This window comes from Pomacea canaliculata, linkage group LG1 (genome assembly GCF_003073045.1).
Source record: "Pomacea canaliculata isolate SZHN2017 linkage group LG1, ASM307304v1, whole genome shotgun sequence".
In the NCBI taxonomy this organism is placed as follows: Eukaryota; Metazoa; Mollusca; class Gastropoda; order Architaenioglossa; family Ampullariidae; genus Pomacea; species Pomacea canaliculata.
Window position 1 is genome coordinate 42,472,682 of NC_037590.1, and position 23,165 is coordinate 42,495,846.

Consider the following 23,165-nt stretch of genomic DNA (forward strand, 5'->3'; position numbering starts at 1 on the left):
GCTGTGTCATTGATAGCAAGCAGATATATGCCAGATCAGTGTGTTAGGGTTGTGAAGGTGACCATGTGTGCTTGGCTGTCATGTAGGAAGGGGTTGAGTATTTGGAGACAGCCAGAAGGCTATCTGCATTGGGTTGTGAGCTGGATAGAGGGATAACGTGGAATGACAGACTATTTCTCTAGCACTCTTTGATTTGTCTGGAGTTAATCTGGTGGCTATCATTGCCAGTTTTATTTATTTGTATGGTACATTGAAGTGTACTTCTGCTTTTTTTTGTTGTAAAGATGACAAGCTCAGACCATTGCTAAGTAGTTTTGGCTGATGTCATGGAAAACCAGAGAACAAGCTCAACATCATCCATACAGTAACAGCTGTGGAGAGATTGAATTGGTTCATCTGCCTCTAAAACTGGAAACTTCATAGCTGATACAAAACGTTCTGTAAACTACACTACAACACAGCTTGTAAAAAGGTGGTCGTACTTTGTTGTCATTTTCAGCATATTGCTCACCTAGTCAAAGGCTCCAGTGAATGCTTTTAAAATCCATTTGCTTTTTTTGTGCATAAATAATAAATTTTTATAAATGTTAAGCTGAAACCATTTTGGTATGTGAAAAAAATGCTGGACTCCAAATGACTTTGAACAAATAAACCTGTTGAAAGTGGACTTTGAGTTTTCAATGTTATCAGTGCATACTACTAGCATGTGCACAAGAATTGTCTACTCTTGTAAAAGTTCCAGAGACATTGTCTCCTCATTGACTAAAAATTCTGGAGCTGTTATCTTCTCACTGAATAGACATTCTGCAATCATCTGTTCATTGAGTAACATTCTGCATAAAGAGGATACTCAGGTGCTTACAAGCCAAGTAGCTGGGAAACACTCAGCAACATGATGACAACGTCAACTGTCCATGACAGAAGGACATGACAAATGTCACATAATGATAGCAAGGTAACTCATACTGACATGATTTGTCAATTGTTACATAATGACAGGCTGATGACTTGCTGAGGATTTTGTCTCTCTTTGACACAAACTTTTGAACATCAAGAAGCAAGAGATCATTCTTGATCCTGTGATTCACTTCCTTCTTGTCTGATGTCTTGTCTGCTTTTCCTAGAGATATCAGATATCATGCACTTTGTCTTGAATTCCACAGTGGCCGTTGTGTCCATTCTTGTTAGGGTCCATAACATTTACTTGAAATATTTTATTTCAAGCTTAAATAACTCATATGTGTATGTTATCTAATAGAATGATTTACCTTTTGGCTTTGTTCATGGTTGCTGAAAGAAACTAAGTATTTTGAAAAGTAAGAACTGTTTTATCAGTAGAACAAATGTGGTTGAGAAAATGATTTGCTATTTACTGTAGAAGTCTTCCAAAAAGCAATATCTGCAGAAGGTGAGAAGATTCTGTTACATTCCTCACACATTCAGTCAACTTGTCAAGCGATTTCACGTTTTGTGTGTAGACCAGTACTTTAAGATATTACCTGGCATATTCCCACCTGTGCATCTGTCTACAAGTGTGCCAGGGGTAGATGCAAGTGGCAGGTAATAGAAAGTGGTGTCAGACCTAATTATAGTTAGTAATTATAGTAAGTGGCAGGTAAATGAGGCAAAGGTATCTGGTTATGGAAAGTGGAAGATAATTGATAATGTGTCAGGTACTTAATATTACCTAAAAGTATTTTACAGCACTTTTTTCTGGAATTACAATTTGTTGTATGGTGTTTGCCTAAATTTGCAAATGACTGAAGAAAAGAAAGAAATTGTTTGTATCATAATAAAAATACTGTTATTTAATGTGTGCCACATATAGCTTGCACTAGAGTTGAATTTCACCATAGTAGGTGTAAACAGAAGAAAATATGAGGATACTGGGTACTTGAGCATACTTAGCACGTAAGACCAGATCTTAAATTTACTCTGGTATATTTAGCAATGTTGAGCATAAGACCAGGTCTGAAATGTTCATTGAGATGTAGAGTATATTCAAAATATGTGCATATGAATAAATTACTGATATGTCCCTTTTTCATACAGTGTTATGTGTAAACATAAGTGGAAAAATTGTCCAGCATTGCAGATAGATCAAGAAACATGAAGTGACTTTGTTTCTGATGGCTAGCCACCTGGCTTGTTACATTTGCATACACTGTGTGGTCTTTTCATTTCTGCATTTCTTGTCAGGCTTGGATCTGATTGTGTGCTCAGCCTGCTAACAGTAGTCTACTTTGTGCTGCTGGTCTCACCCCCACAGTGGTCAGACTTTGCTTGGTCTCAAATAAACAGTGGCAGACTCCATGTTCAACTGATCTCATTTCATGCATGTATATTCTTCGTGTTTTGAAAAACTGGCTTTGTAGTCTACTGCATTCCTGCTTATCTTCCAAGCAGCTTTAGACAATAAAATACATTTGAAAAATGATGTCTCTTGAAAGTGTTGTGGTGCCTTATGTTGGTGAAGCAGTATTTTCGTTTATCCTGTGTTTTGTACAGTTTGTGGATTGGGTTTTCTTACATCAGTATAGTGTGTTGTGTTGTGGATATCACCACAAAGTGCACTCTTGTAGATGTTCTGGGCTCTGTATAGTGTGCTGTCATGTGAATCTTCTGGGCTGTGTAGTGTTCAGTCTTATGGACATTCAGGATTCTGACCTGTGTGTCCATGTTGTCATTGTGGCAGGTCTACCTAATCCACATGCGTGAACAACTACCAAAGTTTTTAGGTGTGTCTACCTAATCCACATATATATCTACTCAACTGCCAGCTACATATCATCAATGTCACAAGTGTAACACCAAATGTCGCTTTTCTTCAGACAGGTAAGACCTAGAGTGACTCAAGCTCTCCAGGGGATGCAGTAGGTGTGGGACCATGTTAAGTTACAGGTGTAGATTGTGCTTAAAAAAAATCAACTAAAAACTGCTTGCTTAGCAACAAATCAGTCACAGCGAATGCAGAAAATTCATGAATTACAATAAAAGCTGAATTCTGGTTTGATCAGTATATTTCTTGAAACTGCATCTGTTGACCTTGTGACACCTATCTACAGGCATTGAGGGTTTTCTGTGGGTACTCTGGTTTCCTCTCCCATAGTTTGAAATCATCTCAAGGTGGAAGCACTTTCTTACTGAGTCAACCAACCAACTATCCTAAATTGTAATTTCTGTGATAACTCCCAGCATCAAAACAACAAAAACAAAGAGATCCTATGTTCCTGAGAATTAAAGAATGGCCCAGTGAATTGACGCCATCTCTTGTCATGCACCTCCCAAAAATAGGAAACAGCAAACAGTGCCAGAACTACAGAACCATACCGTTTATCAAACACAAGTCGTGCTGAAGAACTGCACCAGCAACACCGCAGAGGAGCTGCTAGCGGAAGAACAGGCTGGCTTCAGACCACATAGAAGTACAGTTGAGCACATCAACTTTCGCATCCTTATAGAAAAACATCTTCAGAATCAGCAGGACCTCTACCACAACTTCATCGAATAACGAAGGCATTTGACAGAGGGGCTATGATGTGATGCACAAATTCAACATCAAAGAATATAGTTCAGTTCATGGAAGCGCTGTATAATAGCTCAGTGAATACAGTGGTGCTGAACAACCAAATAGGAGCTTACTTTCGCACCACAGTAGGCGTACGTCAAGGATGTCAACTATCACAGGTGATATTTAATATATTCTTGGAGAACATCATGCGCGAAACCCTCCATGACCATCATACTTCCATCTCCAGTTGTAGAAGACCAATCTTCAACCTACACTTTGCAGACGACCAGTTAGCAGGCACTAACAAAGAAGTGCAAGACCTCACCAACAGACTGACAGACCGTTCAAATGTACATGGAATGGAGACCAGCACTGACAAGACGATTTCTTTCGATTAACTCCTAGAACGAGGCTATTTATAGAACAGCTTCCGGCTTTGTCATGTTTCAGCTTAATTACTAGAACGAGGCTGGTGTCCACAAAACTTCCGGTTTAGTCACCTTCTTCATGTTTTCGGCTCGCCTTTAGCAGCGGAGAACTTCGCAAGAGGCCGAGCTTTGGTCTCGGCAGACAGTCAGCCATCCACCTCTACACGTCCGTGCCGAGACGGACAGGAGAATCCAGGCATTCGAGACCAAGTGCCTGAGGAGACTGCTCCGGATCTCATTCAAATACCCAATGACTTTGTATAAAACAAGATTGCCACTCTCGTAGGACAACAGGAACCTTTACTTTCAACAGTCAAGCGACGTAAGCTGGTCTTCTTTGGTCATGTGACTGTCATGATAACTAGGAATAGGGCTATTGTCGTGATAATAGTGATTCCGTGAGGAAACATCTGGGGATTTGTGTATTCAGTTACGTTTTGAGCTGGCCGGTAGCGCCATTTTGTTCATGAATACCATGATTTTTGTTTTCTCCAGGTTAATTTCTAACCCAAGATGTTTTGAAGACTGCATCGTCCGCAAACAGGAAGCAAAATATTTTTGGAGGCCAGGCAAGAGCTGCACCCCTTGTTTGCCGTGTGAATGGACGTGCTCCGCCACTTCGTTGATTACAAGATAGAAGATTAATGGACTTGCTAAGCATCCCTGGCAAACTCCAGTTGGACAGTCAGAACACGGAGAGCCTGAGAGGTCAGAGTACTGAGAGCCTGAGAGGTCAGAATACTGGGAGCCTGAGAGGTCAGAATACTGAGAGGTCAGAATACTGGGAGCCTGAGAGGTCAGAATACTGGGAGCCTGAGAGGTCAGAATACTGAGAGGTCAGAATACTGGGAGCCTGAGAGGTCAGAATACTGGGAGCCTGCTCGCACGCATGAGTGGACTGACCTATACACAGCTTTCAGCATTTCAGTCATTTCAGTAGAAACCTTTATCTTGCTGAACACCGCCCACAACATTTCTCTGTCCACTGAGTCAACAGGCGTCTCCCCGTGTTTCATTTCTTCGCTGGAGGTTCAAGTTGGTGGCTTCTTGGGCTCCTATATCAGTACGTCTGTCTTCAATATGGAGTCTACCATTTTTGTAATAACCAAATTTTCCTTCTTTTTTCACGCGTTCTAGTTCTGCTGGCTGTCGCTTTGTTAGGTCGGCAGCGACTTTAATCCCGTTATTCCTGAGAACATTTTTTAGTTCCGAATTTTGTAACACTGCCATCTTATCTTCCCATTTGTACAATGATGGGGCAGGGGTATTTACCCCCTTCCTTATGAAGACCCCCTCTGTGTGCCCCTCAATATTATCTGTTGTCCAGTCTTTTGTTTTCAAGTGATCGTTTAGGATTTTCCCCTTTCATGCACACTCCTTGTAGTCCTCTTTACCCGACTCTCTGACACCTATAAATTTCACATTGTATCTTCTGGAAAAATTCTCTAAGGAATCCATTTTCTTCTCTAGCTCGTTCATACGCAAGTTGGTATGTGTCCCTTACATATATATATCCCAAGAATTTCTGTCAAGTGTGTGTTTTAATACACTTAAGTCATTTTGAAGTTGAGCTAATTTTTTTGTTCGATTTGGCACTGATTTTTGTCTGGCTTCCTTGATAGTTTTCAAAGTTCTCATCTTGAACATTGAGCTGTTCTTCCATTCTTTCCATGAATCCGTTGATTGTAGGTTCATCCATTGGACGCGGGTTTAGTTCCACATGGCTGCACCTGTCTGACAGTGGTATGAAGTAGAGTAGAATAACACAGTGGATCACACGTCGGCCTTTTTTTGGAGAATGTTTATCAACACTTGGCTAAAAAATCCGATTTTTACATGTAGTTAGATCGTATCTACTGGCATGTTCCAGACTGAATATGTGTACTCAGTAAACTGCGTATATTTTCCAGGTAATTAGTGAAGTGTCACCACATCCAGAAATTTATGACCTGTCGGTGTTCAGATCGGTTTATTGCTAGTTTAGAATATTCTTTTAGTTCCTGGATTTTTATTAGGTTGGAATTTAAAATAAATCCCCCTCCCCCACTGTATTTAGGAATTGGTCGCATCCTAAGAGTTTAAGTTCTGGAGGGCTGTTGTACAAATTTGTTTTTATTCTAGAAAGCATTATTTTACATAGGCTTTTGGGGAGGTCTGCAATCATTATCTTAAAAAGTAAGGAACTAAGACAACTTTCCTGTGGCTCACTAATGTCAAGCATTACCTACTTGGATGTTTAGTCATCAATCTTTACTGATCTATATATATGTACTGGATGCTGGACAGTTTGGTTTCAGCTCACCACTCATTAATATCAGTTCAGTGAAATGCAAAGACAGCCCCTCCCTCCCTAAAAGCAACACCGTTAACCCTTCCTGCCAATAGGTCAATACCCCAAAGATGCAAGCCCAAACAAAACAAAATGCAAGGCATGTTTTGTCACGATTTTACTGGATTAAATAATGATCACATGAGAGGGACTAAGATGAACAATGTGCCAAAGAATAACCGTGAGGCTGGGAAATGAGTCCACTGATGGTCAGAAATGATGTTGTAAGAGATAAAACATAGTCCATAAGAACAGTCATCAGTGCATCCAGCCTTCACATTCACACACTTCACACAAACACCATGCCTGACTCTCTCTCACACACACACACAAACAAGCTGTTTCACACAGCCTGAGGCAAGCACCATTTCTTTTCAAATAACGCATTAAAAATTTTTTTATACAAAACATTAAAAAAAAAAGAGAGAAAATAACACAGAAGACCTTTGAGAAGGACAACCCCCAAGAAAAGACAAAGGTGTGAAATATACAAATCTTCCTTTTTGATGATTTTGAAAAATATAATCACTTGAAAAGACCGGATGATAGAAACCTACAAGAAAGATCCAGTTCTTCTTCAATCCTGCGATGTACGTTAGCACAAGTGGCACATAAATCAGCATGTAAATTTCAGCTATCAATTTTAACGACCATAAACTTGCAGGAGTAACTTCAATTTCACAAAATCATTTCATCAACCACAGTGGCATAATGGACATGTACATGGTAATTCATCTGACTTGTTCTTCTGTAATTCACATTTGTCTCCCTCTCTTGGAAACATTTAAGACTACTAATCATGTTCAAAGAAACATATGTACATCACTTTAAAAAATCCTGATCATAAACTTAGCCATATCACTGCCAACAATAATCAGATTTTTGTCAATTTAAATATTGCTGCCCTCTCAAAAAAACTGACAGTTCAGCGTCTGCTGCAATGGTCACTAGTCTGGCACCAAAACGAGGCTTCATTCCAATGTTGGCGGCGGTAGTAAAACAAATAAATGGTGGTAAACACATATTGCCCCTGCATATGTCAGCTATTAAAGCCATAAAAGAAGAACAGACAAAGAGATGGTTGAGGAAGAAACTTAAAAAAAAATTGCATTATCATTTACTGGATTCAACATTTTCATCCTTATTGCATTCAATTGTTAGATGTAAATTGCAGTAGGCATTGGGGCACAAGGGGGTATAGGGGAGGCAAAATGAAATAACTTCACAGCTTGTTTCTACACAAACATCTGTATTTCCCACTCCGTAAAAAAATGTGTTAGAGGAATGAGAGATCATGAGCCTACGATACACCCAGATCAGTGAGCCTGGGGGTCTGGCATCTGATAGCTGTGAAACTGTAGCAACACCAGCACTGACAATGGAAACAGAGGCAGGGGCAGACAAGTAGTTCTGATGTCTCTCTTTGGCTGAGGTCTTATGTCACTCAAAAATCCAGTCATTAATTGAGGAAATAATCATTTTTTTATCCATAAAATGAAAACATTGGGGAAACAGGCAGGTGGGAAATATGGAATAATCAAAGTAAATGATCCACAATGATGGAGTGAAAGGGTTGGCCAGGGATTGGGGAATTGATGGGAAGTGGTCATATGACCCCAAACTTTGTACACTGTACAATGGTTGACATGGAAACACTGTACAATGGTTGACATGGGAAATAAATTAAGTTGGTTTTTGGACAAAGGCAAGTGCTCTTTACACCACAATACTGTAAACACAAGTGGTTGTGAGGTCTGTACATCATGTGAGATGGGGAGAAGGCAATCAGTTGAGTAGGAAAATGTTGGGGTAAGGTGATCAGAGATAATGAGATGAGAAGGCTCTGGCTGTATCATGTGATGTGGGTACAAGCATTATACTACAGGCAATGTACATAAACGCAGTCTTGTCCACAATGTAAAGATTGCAACAATATTTTCAATAGAGGCCTGCAACCATAATGAACTTTTGAAGGGTAAAGGTAAGCCCCTATGATGCTGTGTAGCCTGGATCAATGGCGTGTCTATGGTTTGCACCCACCTTACAGCTTTCTCAACCTGTGTGTTTCTCCATTCTTACACTAGATTACTAACAAGTCCATGATATCTGCTGCAAATTGCAACAGTAACCTACCTACCCCTCCCAGCCACTGTGGAATTTTCAATCTCACAAAAAAGCGAAGTGTCGGGAAACAATCCATTACAGATTTAAGAATAGCCAAGTAACTGATTTAATAATTTAAAAGGGAACACATGTTTATGCCAAATTCCTTGTTGCAAAAGATCATTTCATCAGCATGCCTTTAAAACCTTCAAGTAGCTAGGCATCTCGCCAAATATTTCCTGACTTCAACCAGGCCAGACTTTTTAACAGACGTAACTAACGAGATTTGCTGAACCCTGAGCACTGTCAGTGTTAAGTCCAGCTCCATGGATATGCATGAAGTGCCAGGGCAAAATTTAAGCACAAAACAAACTGACAGTATGTCTGAAATGCTAATGCACATTGTTTCAAAAGATTCTGCTGACATAAAATGAAAGTCTGGCTCTAGCTTGAAATCACAGCAGTGCTACACTATGTTTAGCAAATAAACATATTTACCACATCAATAAATAATAAAAGCCAAAATATCAACTGAAGAAAAATATTCAAAGAGCTACAAGTCATTAATAACCACTGCTGACAGTGCAATATGTGCTACCCATATTCCTGTATTTAAGCATCATTAGAAGCAGGCTACAGTCAAATCACATCTGTGCAGCAAGCATAGGCACTTGCACACACATCCGTATGAATGCACACACATTCACAATCACACAAAGACAGAGGCGGTGTACCAAGATGGGAGGAAGAGAAAAGAGAAAGTCAGTCAGCCCGAGTGTACTCCCCTTCTTGACACTGTTAATTCCACAGCCTGATAACAGTTTGTGTGACAATACACTACGAGAAACCATAAAAATAAAAAAGATAAAAATATACTGAAGATCCATAAAGAAACAGATTGTTGGCTTCACTCCTTTTTCAAAAGGCTGTTACCAAAGACAAATATCTGCAAGCTAAAAAAAAAAAGTATGAGTTATTGACAGTTTCTGAAATGTGCTGCCTGGCAAGACAAAGTTCTGGAGCCAAAAAAAGTATTTTTGGATGATTAAGTTTTTTTCAGAAACTTGTTTGAATAACAAAGATATTGGTGGACTGCACAAAGCCAGCAGCAAAAGGTCAGGAAATGTGTCAGGCCTTGCTGGGAGTGTCAAGCAAGTCACCTTGGTCCTGTAGATGTGCACTAGCAAGAAGCAGATAAGATGATAATAATACAACAACAGCAGGATAAAAACAAAAGGATGGTGTGGGGTCAGGGAACTGTTGTGATCAGAAGTGAATCTTGCCATCATGGCTACGCTACAGGAGTGTGCAAGCACTCTCCCTCTGTCCACTTAAACTTTTTATATGACGGTTCCCTTCCCTGCAGGACCATGCATCAGTTGATGTAACCTGGCATTGTACCTCGGCAACAGTCTCAGCCTTTATAACAACATCAATATAACAAACCATCCTAAACCCTAAACAAGCAGGCAAAATGCCCCATCATAGCAGAACACAAATATGCAAAGCCATGCCATGCAAACTTAAAGACCACTGGCATTACTTTAAACTTCTGGCTTAAAAAAGAAATCCCCCAAAAGCCTGACTTTTAATACCAACATTCCTCCCGTTTTTCAAGAGAATATCTGGGAAAATCTTGCTCAAAAAATCTTTATACACTGAAAAAAATTATTAACTAATAAATGTGATCCTAATCCCCCGCCCCCTGCCTCTACCACCAAATTTCTCGATTATAAATCCTGAACTAAATATTAACAAATTCTTGCAAGGAAAGGGAAAATAGCAGCCTCCGATTTCAAATAGAAAAAAAAATATATAAATTTCCGAGCAAACATCAGCAACAAGGTGTATAAGATGCATGGTCAATGTTTGAATTGATGTTTACTAGGTTTAACATGTAAATGCCACCTGTGTACATAAAGCAGTTGTAACAGCCTTCAGCTAGACATACCTGTCAGTTTTGTTGCACCTGCATGTTTTTGGACACACAACTGTCCATGTGCATCATTGATAGAGCAGTGATCCCCTTTCATAAACTATCTAAGTAATACAATCTAATAAATATAGCTAAAAGGAGTACTTAATATCCAATCACACAGTTGCAGCATATATTTCATTTTCTTGTCTGTTAACTACTGTTTCTAGGTCAATTCCATGGAAGCCCTGAGATACTAAACAAAATAGTTTCTCGGGTTCTATTCTGATTCATACTTTATTGAGTCTCAACTAACCCTAAACTCTCCTGTGGCCCCAAATATTGAAAATCTTGTGCTAAGCAGTTGGGGGTTGGTTGGGGGTCAGGTCAGCTGACTGAAGCATATAATGTAAGAAAATGAGATGCACAGATAATTCTCAGCAATTGTTTTGTCACAGCCTTTTGGCAATTAGTGTAAAAGGCCTACAGCAAACTTGGAATTAGAGCTTAAACGGGGCTATGACTGGGAAAACAATGTTGCCCTGGACACAAATATAGCAAAAAAATATATATTGACATATCTTTACCATGCCTGCACAAATGTTTACAACTCTCTTTGATGCCAAATGCTATCTAATGTAAGTTTTCCCTGGCATAAGTAACATACAAGAATGATTCACCATGTTGCAAAAGACAGGATTGTAAGCTGTCAACACTGAAGGGTGGTATGGGAGATTTTAGTCCCCAGATCAGAACCAGACATAAACACAGCACTCATCTTTGACCTCACAGAAGAGGATGGCTGTCCAGCTAAGTGCATATCACTGCTGGATGTGTATATTGCTACCACCTCCAGCCAATAGCCCGATGTTTCTGTACACTGTTGGCTTAAATAAAGTCTTCATCAGCATGCACCTGGTCATTGAAGAGTTGTGCAGAAAAGTTCTTCAATTCACCGAAAGCTCTACTTGTGCCAATCAAGCATTCGCATCTTGGACACATCTCACAATGGCTGTCAGGCAGCAAGAATTTTTGCCCTTGGTGGCTGCGAGTTGTCTCCTCTTGGTCAAGTAAAACTGCTTGTGCTTTAGTGGTGGACACACAAGAACAAATGACTGTGGTCAAGGGAGCAATACAAACAATATATGCCACAAGCTTCAGTGTTACTGTAAAGAAAAACAAAGGTTATAGCACTGTCTTAAATGTTTATCCCAATGACTGGACTTGTGGGATGATGTGCGGGCCAGCGCAGATTGGGTGCTTGGCCAGCACAACAAAGCCAAGCCAAGCCAAGCAAGCAATAACCACATTTGTCTCCCCCTTCCCAACTGATAACAGTCAGCAGTCAAACTGTGGAGCTCAGCGTCCATCGCACAGCCTGGCCAGCCCCAAACACTGTGGGAGTGGGAGGAAGGATGTAAGAATCTGAACATCCCAGCACACGCAAGTATGTATATGCAAATGAATAATAGTAATAATAACCACAGATATAACAGCAAAAAAAAAAAGGTAAGATGCAACATTTATTTCTTTGCTTTCAAAATGTCTATTTCCCCTTGTGTCTTTTAAAAATGCTTCTTTTAAAATTTGTTTTGCTGCCTCTAAACATCGTGTTGTGGGGTGCACACAACAATTTGTCTGATATGGTCATGACGTGAGATGCCAGATGCCTGAAGTGTTGGCCACTGCAATGATCTCTGGTTGCCTGTGCAACAACCCAAAAGATAATGACGTGGAAAAATAAGTTTCCTCCCTGCACATCCATGCAAGCAGGCACTCATGAGGAAACGGCACAGTCAATGGCTCTGCTCAGAACAGGCCGAGAGACTGTCCACAACCTTGCTCTCTCTCTCCCCCAGCATGTGGTGCACAGAAGATGGGTGGTCAGAGCAGAAGATTGAGAGTCTGGCGATGAGAGCTCTTCACTGAGCACCATTCTGCGGCCACAAGTAAACACTCTGAGAACACACTCGATATATGACTGTGTCACAGCCATTCTTTACATGGTGTCCACGACGTGCTGTGACAGTAGATGCCCTCCAGAAACCTGAGAACTCCTCGCTCCACCACGCCCACTGGAGATCACATTCATCAGAAGGTTTTGTGGCACTATTTCCATTCATTTTGCATAAAACCCCATTTCATCTGCAGAAAGGAGCCAGTCCAAGGCGGAAGGTGCAAAATTCCTGTGATTCCATAGCACTTGCTTGAAAAGAAAGATAACTGCAGCTCAGGATTCGAAGAACGCCAAGATGTCATCACCACTGCTGTTAGCATTGCCCCCGTTGGAACCATTGGCATCTGTGGAATTATCATGTGGTCCGAGGTATGACAGTAGCTCCAATGGATCACCCAGACTGTCTGGCAGAAGCTGAAAATTCCAACAAAATTTATATAAGCTGTTAAAATTATAAACATGATTTCTGATTTACTTGTGCCCTCAAATGTAAATAAAATGTTAAACTTTTCATTCTAAAAGTCAGGTGGGTGGGAAGGGGGTGAATAAACCCAACTCACATCAAGGTTATGCTGTGTACTCTCTCCATTCATGATGGTAGGATCGAAGTTAAGGTCAGGTAAGTTAGGACAGTCATTTGGTGAACCGCCCATGGCACCAGTCCCACTGCCAGAGGTGGGGGGAGCAGGGTGTGAAAGGGGATGACTTCCATTTTGCTGCTGGGGGGTACCTGGTCCACCCTGCTGCCCTGAAGGTGTCATGCGACCTGGCAAGCTTGGGGGCCGAACTCCTGCTGGGTGGTTGGCTGGGTGGTTGGGATCTGCATGTCGCATGGCTGGGTTCATCTGATCACCTGTCATTTTCAGCAAAGCATTGCCATAACTATCAATCACAATTTATGTTGACATTTCAACATTTAAAAGAAGATTTGTTTAAGCTTTTCACTATAATTTTTCTGGCTTGCAATCTCTTAATTAGGTAATCTATAAACACTTTAAAATGGTGCTCACATGACAAGAACACTTAACCTTAAACCTCAGGCCTGTGCACATCCCCCCTTCTCTTCTTGCACACCCATACTATTTACCCTGAGGTGGTTGGGCCATAGGAGGATATGGTGAGTGCTGAGGCCCCAAGTCCCAAGAACTCATTGTAGGTAGCTGCATGCTGGATGGGGACATCGACTTCATCCACCGTGCACAGGAGTCTGTCACAAAACAGAGCCAGGTCAGATCTCAAATCGATTCCAAAATATACATTAACTGCACTTTTAAGGATTTTTTGTAAACTGCTACAGGAGTCGACTGGTACAGATGATGATGGGGTAAAGAAATAGCATATGCTGCACCAGGTTTATGTAAAGTAACACAGCAAGGCCCTCTCTTCTATAATCCATGTTTGTCAGACACTCAACCTGAATTTCACCACTTTTTCTGGCTTTTGTTAAAAGTGAAAAACATAATTTATGTAAAAGGCCTAGTAACACAAACCAGCAGGTGGCATCAAGAAAAGCAGTGTGATATATTTTACCACCAAAGCACACACACACACAAATCTCTTGCCCTTCTCTTTCTCCACAATCAAAAAGTTGCTTAAGTTGTCACATCTGTGCAGGTCTTCCTTGCTGTCACTAGAAAAATCACAGGCTGTGATGACACCAACAGCTCTTGTAGCCAAACATAGATTGTGGAATTGTTTGGAGCACTATTCAAGCTGTCAACTTACAATCACAACTTCACAACATCAATCTTGATTCAATGTTGGTGTGTGAACATGCAATAATCTCACATATAAACATTCAACTTTGATGTGAAGACCTACCAGCCTCCTCTTCCTTGATTGGTTTGACAGGCACGGGCTTCCAGCTGGCTGCCTGGTCAATAGTCACTTCTTCAAACTCAGTGCTACTCAGATTGGTCAGTATTGCCCAGATGTACTGATCTATCTCCAAGCCTTCCAACAAAGCCGTTTTGCTGTTCAAGAGATTGGAAGAGACTGCTGAGTGAACATTGCATGCATCCAGGCAGTCATATGCACACAAAACTGTTCTGAGACTAAAATCATTCTACATTGTGCACATCATACTGAACAGCAGCGCCTCCACACTTCTCACAAACCTTCTAACACATACAGAAGTCAGAATAATACAAAATGCAGATGAATGTGCACTACCATGCATAATATTGTAAAATAATACTACTGCAACCACGAATGAAAGTGGGTGCAACTTACTTGCAAACAGGGCATCGCCATGTTCCCCGCTCACAGTTCAGCTGCAGGTATGACTCCAAATCAAAACACTGTAACATTGCAATCAAAAATAGTTTTTATGTCCATCGAGCATGCTGCAAACCTAGAAGATTACAAATTACAAATCTTAAATCCACAGATGCAGCAGTTCAGTAATAAACAATTCTGAGCAGCTTTCTGGGAGTCTGTGGACATCATTTTGGAACAGTTCAAGATATCATTTGCAGATTAATGTTGGCCAGATTTTTTCAATTATCCATTGCACTTGAGGTACAGAAAACCTAACAAACAAAGCATTTTATTGTCATTTGCAATTCTTTTCATAAGAAAGTCATCAGAACTCACAGAAGAGAACATTCTCTATTTCAGTTGCCTTATATTACACTGGAATAGCATCTCAATTATCTTTTTATGAGGTGTCAAAATCTGCCCAGTCACCATTTAACAGCTACTTAGTTTGCCTACTTAACCGCAAACTTCATTAAAAGATTTTTAAAGGTTGGAGGAGAAAGTTAAAACTGTTCTCAGATAACTTTTGAAGTCTGAAGCAATAATAGGTCGTATTCAAGAAAAATTCCAAACAGTTGAAGGAAAATCAGAAGATGTATACTAGAGAGCATGCTAAATGAGCTGATCAGATCCCAGGATTGACAGTGGCCTGCAGTAGCACAATGTATTTTCAAAGTAAAAATCCAAAACTTCAGCAAAAACACATGCCACACAAGACTGGGGAAGTATAGAATGGTTACCTGTATGTGTTTGCAGTCATGGCCACGAGCAGGCAAGGAAATACGTCGGCAGGTGATGGGGCATTTGAGGGGAACTTTGATGGCTGTCTGCTCCACACCGTCCTCTCCATTGACAGCAGAATTAGTGGCTACACTGGAGAAGTTTCGTTTGACTGCAAATAAAAAATGTCTTCTGTTGAAGCACTTTGCAATAGGAGCCATAACTTCCTCAAAATAAGTGGCATCAGGACATGGTACAATGAAAAGTGGGGTGGGTGTGGGTGGGTTCTGGCATTCTGTGTTATTTCCCCTAGTCTTAAGCCGGCTAATTTCACCAGAACTGGTCTTGACTTGTTCTAATTCTAGCATTTCATGCCCCGTTCCTTTCCCTTTCTTGGCACAAACTATTGAGAATCAAGAATATATATCAGGAATGATAGAAAAATGACACCTTCAGATCCTGACAAGAAAACTATGAAGATTTGAAGAAGATATGAAGGGAGGGATCCAGAGAGGGAAGCAATTTGAAAGTGGGGGATACACGCAGTACAGATAGGGCAGGGTAGTTTAAAAGGGAGGGGGGAAGAGAAACAGGTGAGGTGGTAATGAACAGACAGGAAAGTGCTGTAGTGAAGGCGATACAGGACATACTGGAAGGTGGAGCAGTGAAGGAGATGTGTGTTCAATTGTGCCGTGTTCCATAAATATATCCTGTTCCATGCATGTCCGTCATCATTCACGTATGTTCATCGTGTTTTGTGCATGTCAGTCATTTTATGCAATTTTCTGTAAACTCACTTTTTGTGATGCAATGTTCTGCAGGCAAGAGACGTTTACGTAACAAGCCCTGCAGAACCGAGCGAATGCTTGGCCGGTGAACCAGTTGCAATACGAATAAATGTGACTGAAACAGAAACAAAAAATATATAAACATCATCAAGTTTTCTGACATTTTTTAACCAGTTTGCATTAAGGAAAGCCCAAATAAACATCATCAATAAAACTGTTAGCTGAGTTATTCCTACACTCCCTTTGAAAGAAATGCAGCACAATTGTTACCACTTTGATGTACTATGTAAGATGTATTGATGTACAATGTATGAGTGAGAGAGCATGCAGCTGATAGGATAGTACACCCAGTGAATGTGGTTTAGGCATGGTTTCTGTTCACATACACATTATCAAGAGCCTACACATTCTTAGAATGTGTTTAAAAACACTGCTTTCCTCCGAGAAGACACCAGGCAGAGAAAGAAACCAAGAGACCAGTGACGTGCTCTCCATCAAGCACCATTCTGCAGCCACTGATGTGATTGGAGATGCCTTAGTCAGAAGGTTAGTGAGTACTGTGGTGGAGGTGCTGCTGTTTAGCAGGATGTAGAAGAGGGATTCAAACAGGTAATTTGAAAATTGAGAACTAGCTTAAAAGTTCCAGCAGAATAATCTTGCTGACTGCCTTATGAGCAGCAACCCCCTCCCCACCCAACACCACCAAAAAACCTCACACCTCTTTAATCAGTTTAATGACAGGAACAGTGGCATGGATATGAGTATTTACAGGCTACATTACAACCTTTTCAAATGAATCAAGCTGGGAGCAACTGCTGTATACATATTTTTCACCATCCCATGTGGCATTTCCTAGACACTCCTCATACATGTGTATGTGTGTCATTCTTTGTACGGCGCCATGAGTTTGCTCAAAAGGCTGGCATATAACATTTTGTGTTAACTTTATTATTATTGTTAATCTGTACAAAGATCACAAAAGCAGACATAGATGCAGGCACACATACACACACAGACACAGACCATTGCCCTAGGCGAAGGTCAGTTGCTGTCTTTACAAATCAAAAGTCCAACCACAAGCAGAGTACTGTTATTGCCATGACAATCATGACTCGATCCTTTTGCATAAATATGGCCATGACAAAAACTATTTTGGGGAAGAGAGGGCACAAGTACTCACACAGCAGCAAGCAGTGACTGTGATCTGGATGGTGTTTCGACCTCCCTGGCAAACCTCCTTTAAGTAGAGGGGCTTGTGAGAGGACTTGTTCTCACCCCGCTCAATGCACAGTGGTGTGGCATTGACACTAACAGTGACTGAGGCAGGCCAGTTGGTGTTCATCTGTCGATCTTCATGGTGAAAGCATTTCAGCTGAAGTTCCAAGTCAGACCTGAAATAGCAATCATTTAAAAAAGGAACTCTTCTCAATAAGCCTCAAGACAAAACAAAAGATAAAAAGTAAGGGTAACAACCCCCAACTTATCACCAGCACCTTCCAGTGTCAGACCTATGTACTAATTACTGATTTTTCACAAATGGCTCCACCCCTCTGCCCTGAAGATAAGTGCGATCAGGTGCAAGACTGCATCCCATCAGTACTTAGGTATACAATGAGCTCAGAATTGATAGGTGTGACAGATCTTGCCATGGTGTGTCAAGGCCAACACTGCTCTGGATGCTAACAAACTCGCCAAGTCTAATTTCCACTTCAATGTTAGCTAACATGCAAAAATAAGAGCATCCTACCATTACCAATGTCCCCGTGAAAAGCTGTGCATAGTCCAGAAAGAACAGACACTACATTTTAGGGACTGTGCTTCACTGTGGAGCTCAATAAGGAAACTGACAGGGTAAAACAGAAATCCCCACTTCCACACAAACTCACCCATGAGAAACAACCTAAAAATGATAACAATGAAGACGACAATGATGATGAAACATGTATTACTGCTGTAAATGGGCACAGTCTAATCTTGCAAGAGATTAAATATTACAATATTTAATACATACCTCCACATCAGCGTCTGGTAAACAGACTCTCGCAAGTGAAAAACGTGATTACTGACAGCCAGGTTGTGCTCCAGACGGAAAGGTGGCAAGACAACACCATCTCGAACTGGGAACGTCAGCCTCAACTCATCATTTTCTGTTAAAATCAGTCATTTGAACCTTTTAAACCACTTTCACTGTAACTGAATATGTAAACTGCTCAAAGCATGAATGAACACAACTGTGATATGATTAGCTGTAAGCTATGTTGTCAAATGATCAGAAGCTGAAAAAAAATATGCAAGCAATTGAAGAGGGGACTCGGGAATTAAATAAATGTATGACCAAAAATACAATATTTATGTAAAATATTGTCAGAATGGACAGGACGACAAACAAAAAGATTATGCATAACTGACCTCTCTTGATCTGTGGTTTGATGTCTGGTGGATATGCAGGTTTCATATCACTGCCATATGGAGGAACTGCCCCTGGTGTCATAGGAGGTGTTGGGTTGCCAGGAATCGGGGAATGCTGGAAGTTGTTTTGCTGCAAAGCATTATGTTTACGTGTTATTACTTGACACTCATTGAAGGTCTACTTACGATTCTTTGAAATGCCTGTAAAACAATCACTGAACAGCAGACGTAACTCTCTGGCACACAACTGACCCTTACTCTCCATCGGAAATGTTTAGAAGCATCTGCAAATGACAAACATGAAAATATACCTGGCCGGGATACTGCCCATATGCCGGCTGAGTGGGCGGTCTTGAAGGGGGAAACTGACTTTGCATCATGTAGGGGTTCTGGCCATTAGGATATGGCCCTGGGCCTGGCCCCACCGGCCTCATGCTTTGATGCGCCATGCTGTAGTTAGGTGAGGGCAGTGGCTGTTGTGTTGGTGGATACTGTGGTTTTCCTGGATACTGCGTATGGTTCTGGTACTGCATCTGACCTGGGCTTGGGCCAAACTGTAGGCACAGAGGATATTTTGGTACAGCTAACAAAACAAAATGAGCAACCCAAATCATGCATTTTAGCTAACATCAGTCTTGATGCTTTTTTAGAGTGTATGAAAAAAAATCGGCACATAACCAAAAATTCGTTTCTTCCTTGAAATTTATTAATAAAGATATTTTTACAACTGAATTCGTAGTGTATTAGCCTGCTGAACAATTATCATTAACATAACACAGAAAGTATTAAACATACATCAATATTTTTTTTCCTTTTTATTCTGGTTTTTAATTTCTGAGAAGAAACTAATTCCAAAGGACAAGACTGTATTATCAGAGTAGAGAAGGAGAAATGTCAGGTGTGACAAATTAAAGAGAACATACAAAAGACAAGGAACCTATGTGTATCAAGTATGTGTCATCCAAAGACTACAGAAAGTCATTTAAAATAATTCTGTTTTTAAGAATCTTCCATGAAGCCAGACGTGTTCTACACATTTGTGTACCTCCATCTGTGTGCCATTTGGGTACTGCATCTGTCGTTTCTGCTGCATGAACTGGTGAGGGGTTGGGTATGGGATGGTCGTCGTTGCTGGTGATAGATCATCATAGGACCTGCCTTGTTAGCCATTGGGCCAGGCCCAGGCCCTGGACCATGGGACATTTGCATGGCTCCTGGATGTCGCTGTGTTGAAGGCATCCCTGGATACTGTGGACCATATGGTGACTGTCCAGGACCCATCTAAGAAAAATATCAAGAGGAACAGATGTTTAGTGGCAGCCTTAAGAGAGATTTGTCAAGTCATCTTCACAGACCCTAAAATAAATAGCATGAAGGGAGAAAAAAATCAAACCCCTACTGCTTAAGCTTGTACCACGTCCACAAATAGCAACTTCTGAGATCGTATCAGTTTATATGTAATGAATTTTCAAAATTAGTGCAAGTGTTCCACATATGCAGACACCAACAGTATAAGTATCAGAAGTTGAGGAGATTTATCTGACAGCTATAAGCAGCAGGCATATACTGCTTAATTAATGGCAAGAACAAGGAGCTATCATCATCCCAAACTAAGACATTTGACATGGTCATCTTCTTGCCTTGCCGTTAAAGACTTAGTTGCTAAAAAAGTGACAGACTGACTTTGTCATCAAATGTAGAAAGTTTATTCTGCACTTACACAAATGGGAAAAATACAAATAAATTTGACAGCATCTACAATTTTTTTTAAAATTCAGATGAACATGATGGTGTTTATAAAGCCTGCACATATTTAGGTTGTCAATGATAATGGTGATGTGAGTTTTCATTCAAATGATCCTTGCTGTCTTCATCTGTGGAGGCAGTATATATGTGTATGTGTATATGGTATGTTATATGTATATACATTTTGCTGCTGAATGACACATGGTGCTCCAAAAATTTAAAAACATCCCCAACAATCACCAACTGTGATTCTGGTTGTTTGCACATAAAGCCAACTTTCAACTAAATAAACTAGAAAGCCAAAAATCGTTTTTGAAATTTGTTATCATTTTAGAAGACATACAATTTGAGCATCTGATAAATTGCCAATGTGCCTAAAACCAGACTGACTCCATCAACATTTACACTGAGAAGTCTGGTTGCGTGTTGCCCTCCAGATACAGTCATTAACACTGGAAATGTTGGGTTTGACTTCCGGCATGTGCTCCACAAAATCCTGATCAGCCACATCAACAAATATGAAATTTAAAAGAAAAAAAAAAAACCAGTTTGCTGTTTATTTTAAAGTTTACATCTAAGACTGCTGCCAACAAGACTACTTATGAGATTCGTTGGCTTATTTTTAAAAAAAGCCACTACTGTCTTGATACCAAGATTCAATAATTAAGATGGAAAATGATGTTCAAACAGATTTTGCTTTTTGCAGAAACAGGAACAGCTTCTCTTGCTCTAGGCATGTACACAAAAATCTTGCAAGCTGCACTTCTTCAGCCTTCAATAAAATCCTTGTCGAAACAGCTGGGTTAAGTAATAATTGGACTGCTTATTATAAGATACCCAAAGCCAAATCAGCAACCATGGCTATAGAGTCAGCCCTTGTAAGCAGATATGATGTCCAGAAACCAATCTGCACTTGAGATGAAACATGACCTACAACCCACGATCCTTACTGTTTTGGTAATAAGAGATTTACCAGTGTGTGGACTGCAATCCAAGACTGCCCTTTATTTTAGGCAAAAGCTGGAGTAAACTCTCAGGTAATACTCATACTGTATATATCATGTTCTTAATTACATTGTATATTTTAGGCAGAGGTAAAAATATATCTAGGTAACAGGTCCATAGAAGCAGAAACAGAAGGGGTAAGCAAACGGGATAGTGAAGGAAGGAAATTTTTATGAGAAAAGCAGGGGAGATCATGCATGCGTGTTTCCACTCATGCATGAAGCCCATCCGCTCAACAACCTTCCACACACCAGCTACAGCCTCTTCCTGCAACACGCACACTACACACACACACCTGAACCTGGGGTGCATATTGCTGACTCATGCTCATCTGCATGTTCATCTGCTGCTGGTTCTGCTGCTCCTGTAGAGCTACCATGCTGGCTGTTGCTGTTGCCGTTGCTGTTGCTGTAGCAGCTGCAGCCACAAAAGCTGCTGCAGAGAGGGCGCCAGGGGGCGCTGTGTATTCCCCCACTGTTGAGTTTGGGGCACTGCTGCCTGGAGTATTTGGAGTGGGTGGGTACCCACTGAAACAACAGATACATTTTTCCATTTCATTAACAAGTAAATAAATTATTAAAGCAGCTTCTAAACAGTTCTGACCCAGCCAGACAATGCATGCAGACAAGTCTGTGTCATGTGCCCCAAAGCAGGAGACGGATATGTAAACACTCGAGAAGTAACTGGAAATTCTTTTGTTTCATCTAAACCCACTACTTACTGCAGATCAGATTACAACAGTAATGTTCAATTTTAACCAACTTCTAATTTAAGGCACAATTACAAAATCTTGTAAAAAGTCTTAAGGATCTCGCAAAAATCCAAAATGAAATAGGTTTATGAAGATCCATACTAATAACTTCCGTTGACCAAGATTCAAAATGTTGTGAATAATGTTGTGTTTACCCTCTACCATACCGTGCAGTGGATAACGTTTACCTTCAACCACAACCTGTGAAATAATGTGCTTTCCCTCTACCATATTTTATGGCACCTACATTCCAATCAAGTAACTGAAAATTAATTCATACATGACATTCTTTCTTCTTTACCGAGAAAGTCTGAGTCACTTAATTCTATAATGCTGAGTAACAAGAACAAGAATGAGGACACTGAAATAACTGTGCGATGGTCATGTTTAAATTTACACAACGCACACTTAATGTGCAAGCTAACTTGAGGCTGATATTCAACGGTATATGTTGATGTATGCACCGCACCCTTACTGAAGACTTTCATTATTTTGCTATACAAATTCTCTGATAGTTTTACTGCTGTCTATTTGATGCACGGACATTATTTTATTGTACTACACGTTTCGTCACCCTGTCTTTGGAATATTTGGTATCTGCAATCATGTTCTCACTATTATCTATTTAGAGGCAAAACAAATCCAACCATTAATAATCCTTCACAACAGAAAGTTTTCAGGAAGAACACTGCTATGCTAAAGCCTACATTAGAACAAGAAACATGCGAGAATACAACACTGACAGGTGTACCATAAATCTTCAACACTTCACCAAAGCACTATGGTAAGGTGGCATACCGCCCCTGTAAGCCATGCACAGCAAACCAATAACCCACCCATGGAACATCTCAAACAACAACAGTCCACATTTATAAACCCTACCCAGGCCCCTATAGATAATTACAATAACAACACAACAGTTCACAGTTATGGAATTCAGCCAAGCTTCTACACATAATTACAAAAGACCACCACCACACTCCACACTTATACGCAACTATGAATAATTACGAAAACAGTCCACATGTTTAGACCCTGCCTAGCCCCCTACAGACAATTACTGGAACAACACAAATGTCCACATCTATCATTCCTGTCAGGGTCTATGTATACGATTACTGCAAAATGAATAAAATAATAACAACCATGCACTGCAAGCCAGCACTAAGGTCACTAACCTAGTAGCCAACAGTATAACACTGGCCCACGCTTTCAACGGCCAAGCCATCAAGATGGCTTGGCCA

The 23,165-nt window shown here is 40.5% G+C and overlaps 2 protein-coding genes across 4 annotated transcripts in view; one reads left to right on the top strand and one right to left on the bottom strand.

The window, feature by feature from the left end:
* Nucleotides 1-2,437, top strand: part of LOC112562745 (rap1 GTPase-GDP dissociation stimulator 1-like) — a 34,367-nt gene extending 31,930 nt beyond the window's left edge. For all 3 annotated transcript variants that reach the window (XM_025236237.1, XM_025236214.1, XM_025236229.1), the window contains one exon: nucleotides 285-2,437. In XM_025236237.1, coding sequence (XP_025092022.1) covers nucleotides 285-288 — 4 coding nt within the window. In that variant the 3' untranslated portion in view covers nucleotides 289-2,437. The remainder of the gene's footprint in view (nucleotides 1-284) is intronic.
* Nucleotides 2,438-6,370: 3,933 nt separating this feature from the next.
* The window catches only part of LOC112561407 (zinc finger MIZ domain-containing protein 1-like), a 171,537-nt gene continuing 154,742 nt past the window's right edge, over nucleotides 6,371-23,165 (bottom strand). The window contains exons 7-19 of the mRNA XM_025233894.1: nucleotides 21,466-21,697; nucleotides 19,455-19,700; nucleotides 18,731-18,973; nucleotides 18,420-18,549; nucleotides 18,022-18,157; nucleotides 17,191-17,401; nucleotides 16,020-16,125; nucleotides 15,243-15,394; nucleotides 14,476-14,543; nucleotides 14,065-14,216; nucleotides 13,331-13,450; nucleotides 12,804-13,096; nucleotides 6,371-12,657 (exon numbers count right to left, since the gene is read on the bottom strand). Coding sequence (XP_025089679.1) covers nucleotides 12,517-12,657; nucleotides 12,804-13,096; nucleotides 13,331-13,450; nucleotides 14,065-14,216; nucleotides 14,476-14,543; nucleotides 15,243-15,394; nucleotides 16,020-16,125; nucleotides 17,191-17,401; nucleotides 18,022-18,157; nucleotides 18,420-18,549; nucleotides 18,731-18,973; nucleotides 19,455-19,700; nucleotides 21,466-21,697 — 2,230 coding nt within the window. The 3' untranslated portion in view covers nucleotides 6,371-12,516. The remainder of the gene's footprint in view (nucleotides 12,658-12,803; nucleotides 13,097-13,330; nucleotides 13,451-14,064; nucleotides 14,217-14,475; nucleotides 14,544-15,242; nucleotides 15,395-16,019; nucleotides 16,126-17,190; nucleotides 17,402-18,021; nucleotides 18,158-18,419; nucleotides 18,550-18,730; nucleotides 18,974-19,454; nucleotides 19,701-21,465; nucleotides 21,698-23,165) is intronic.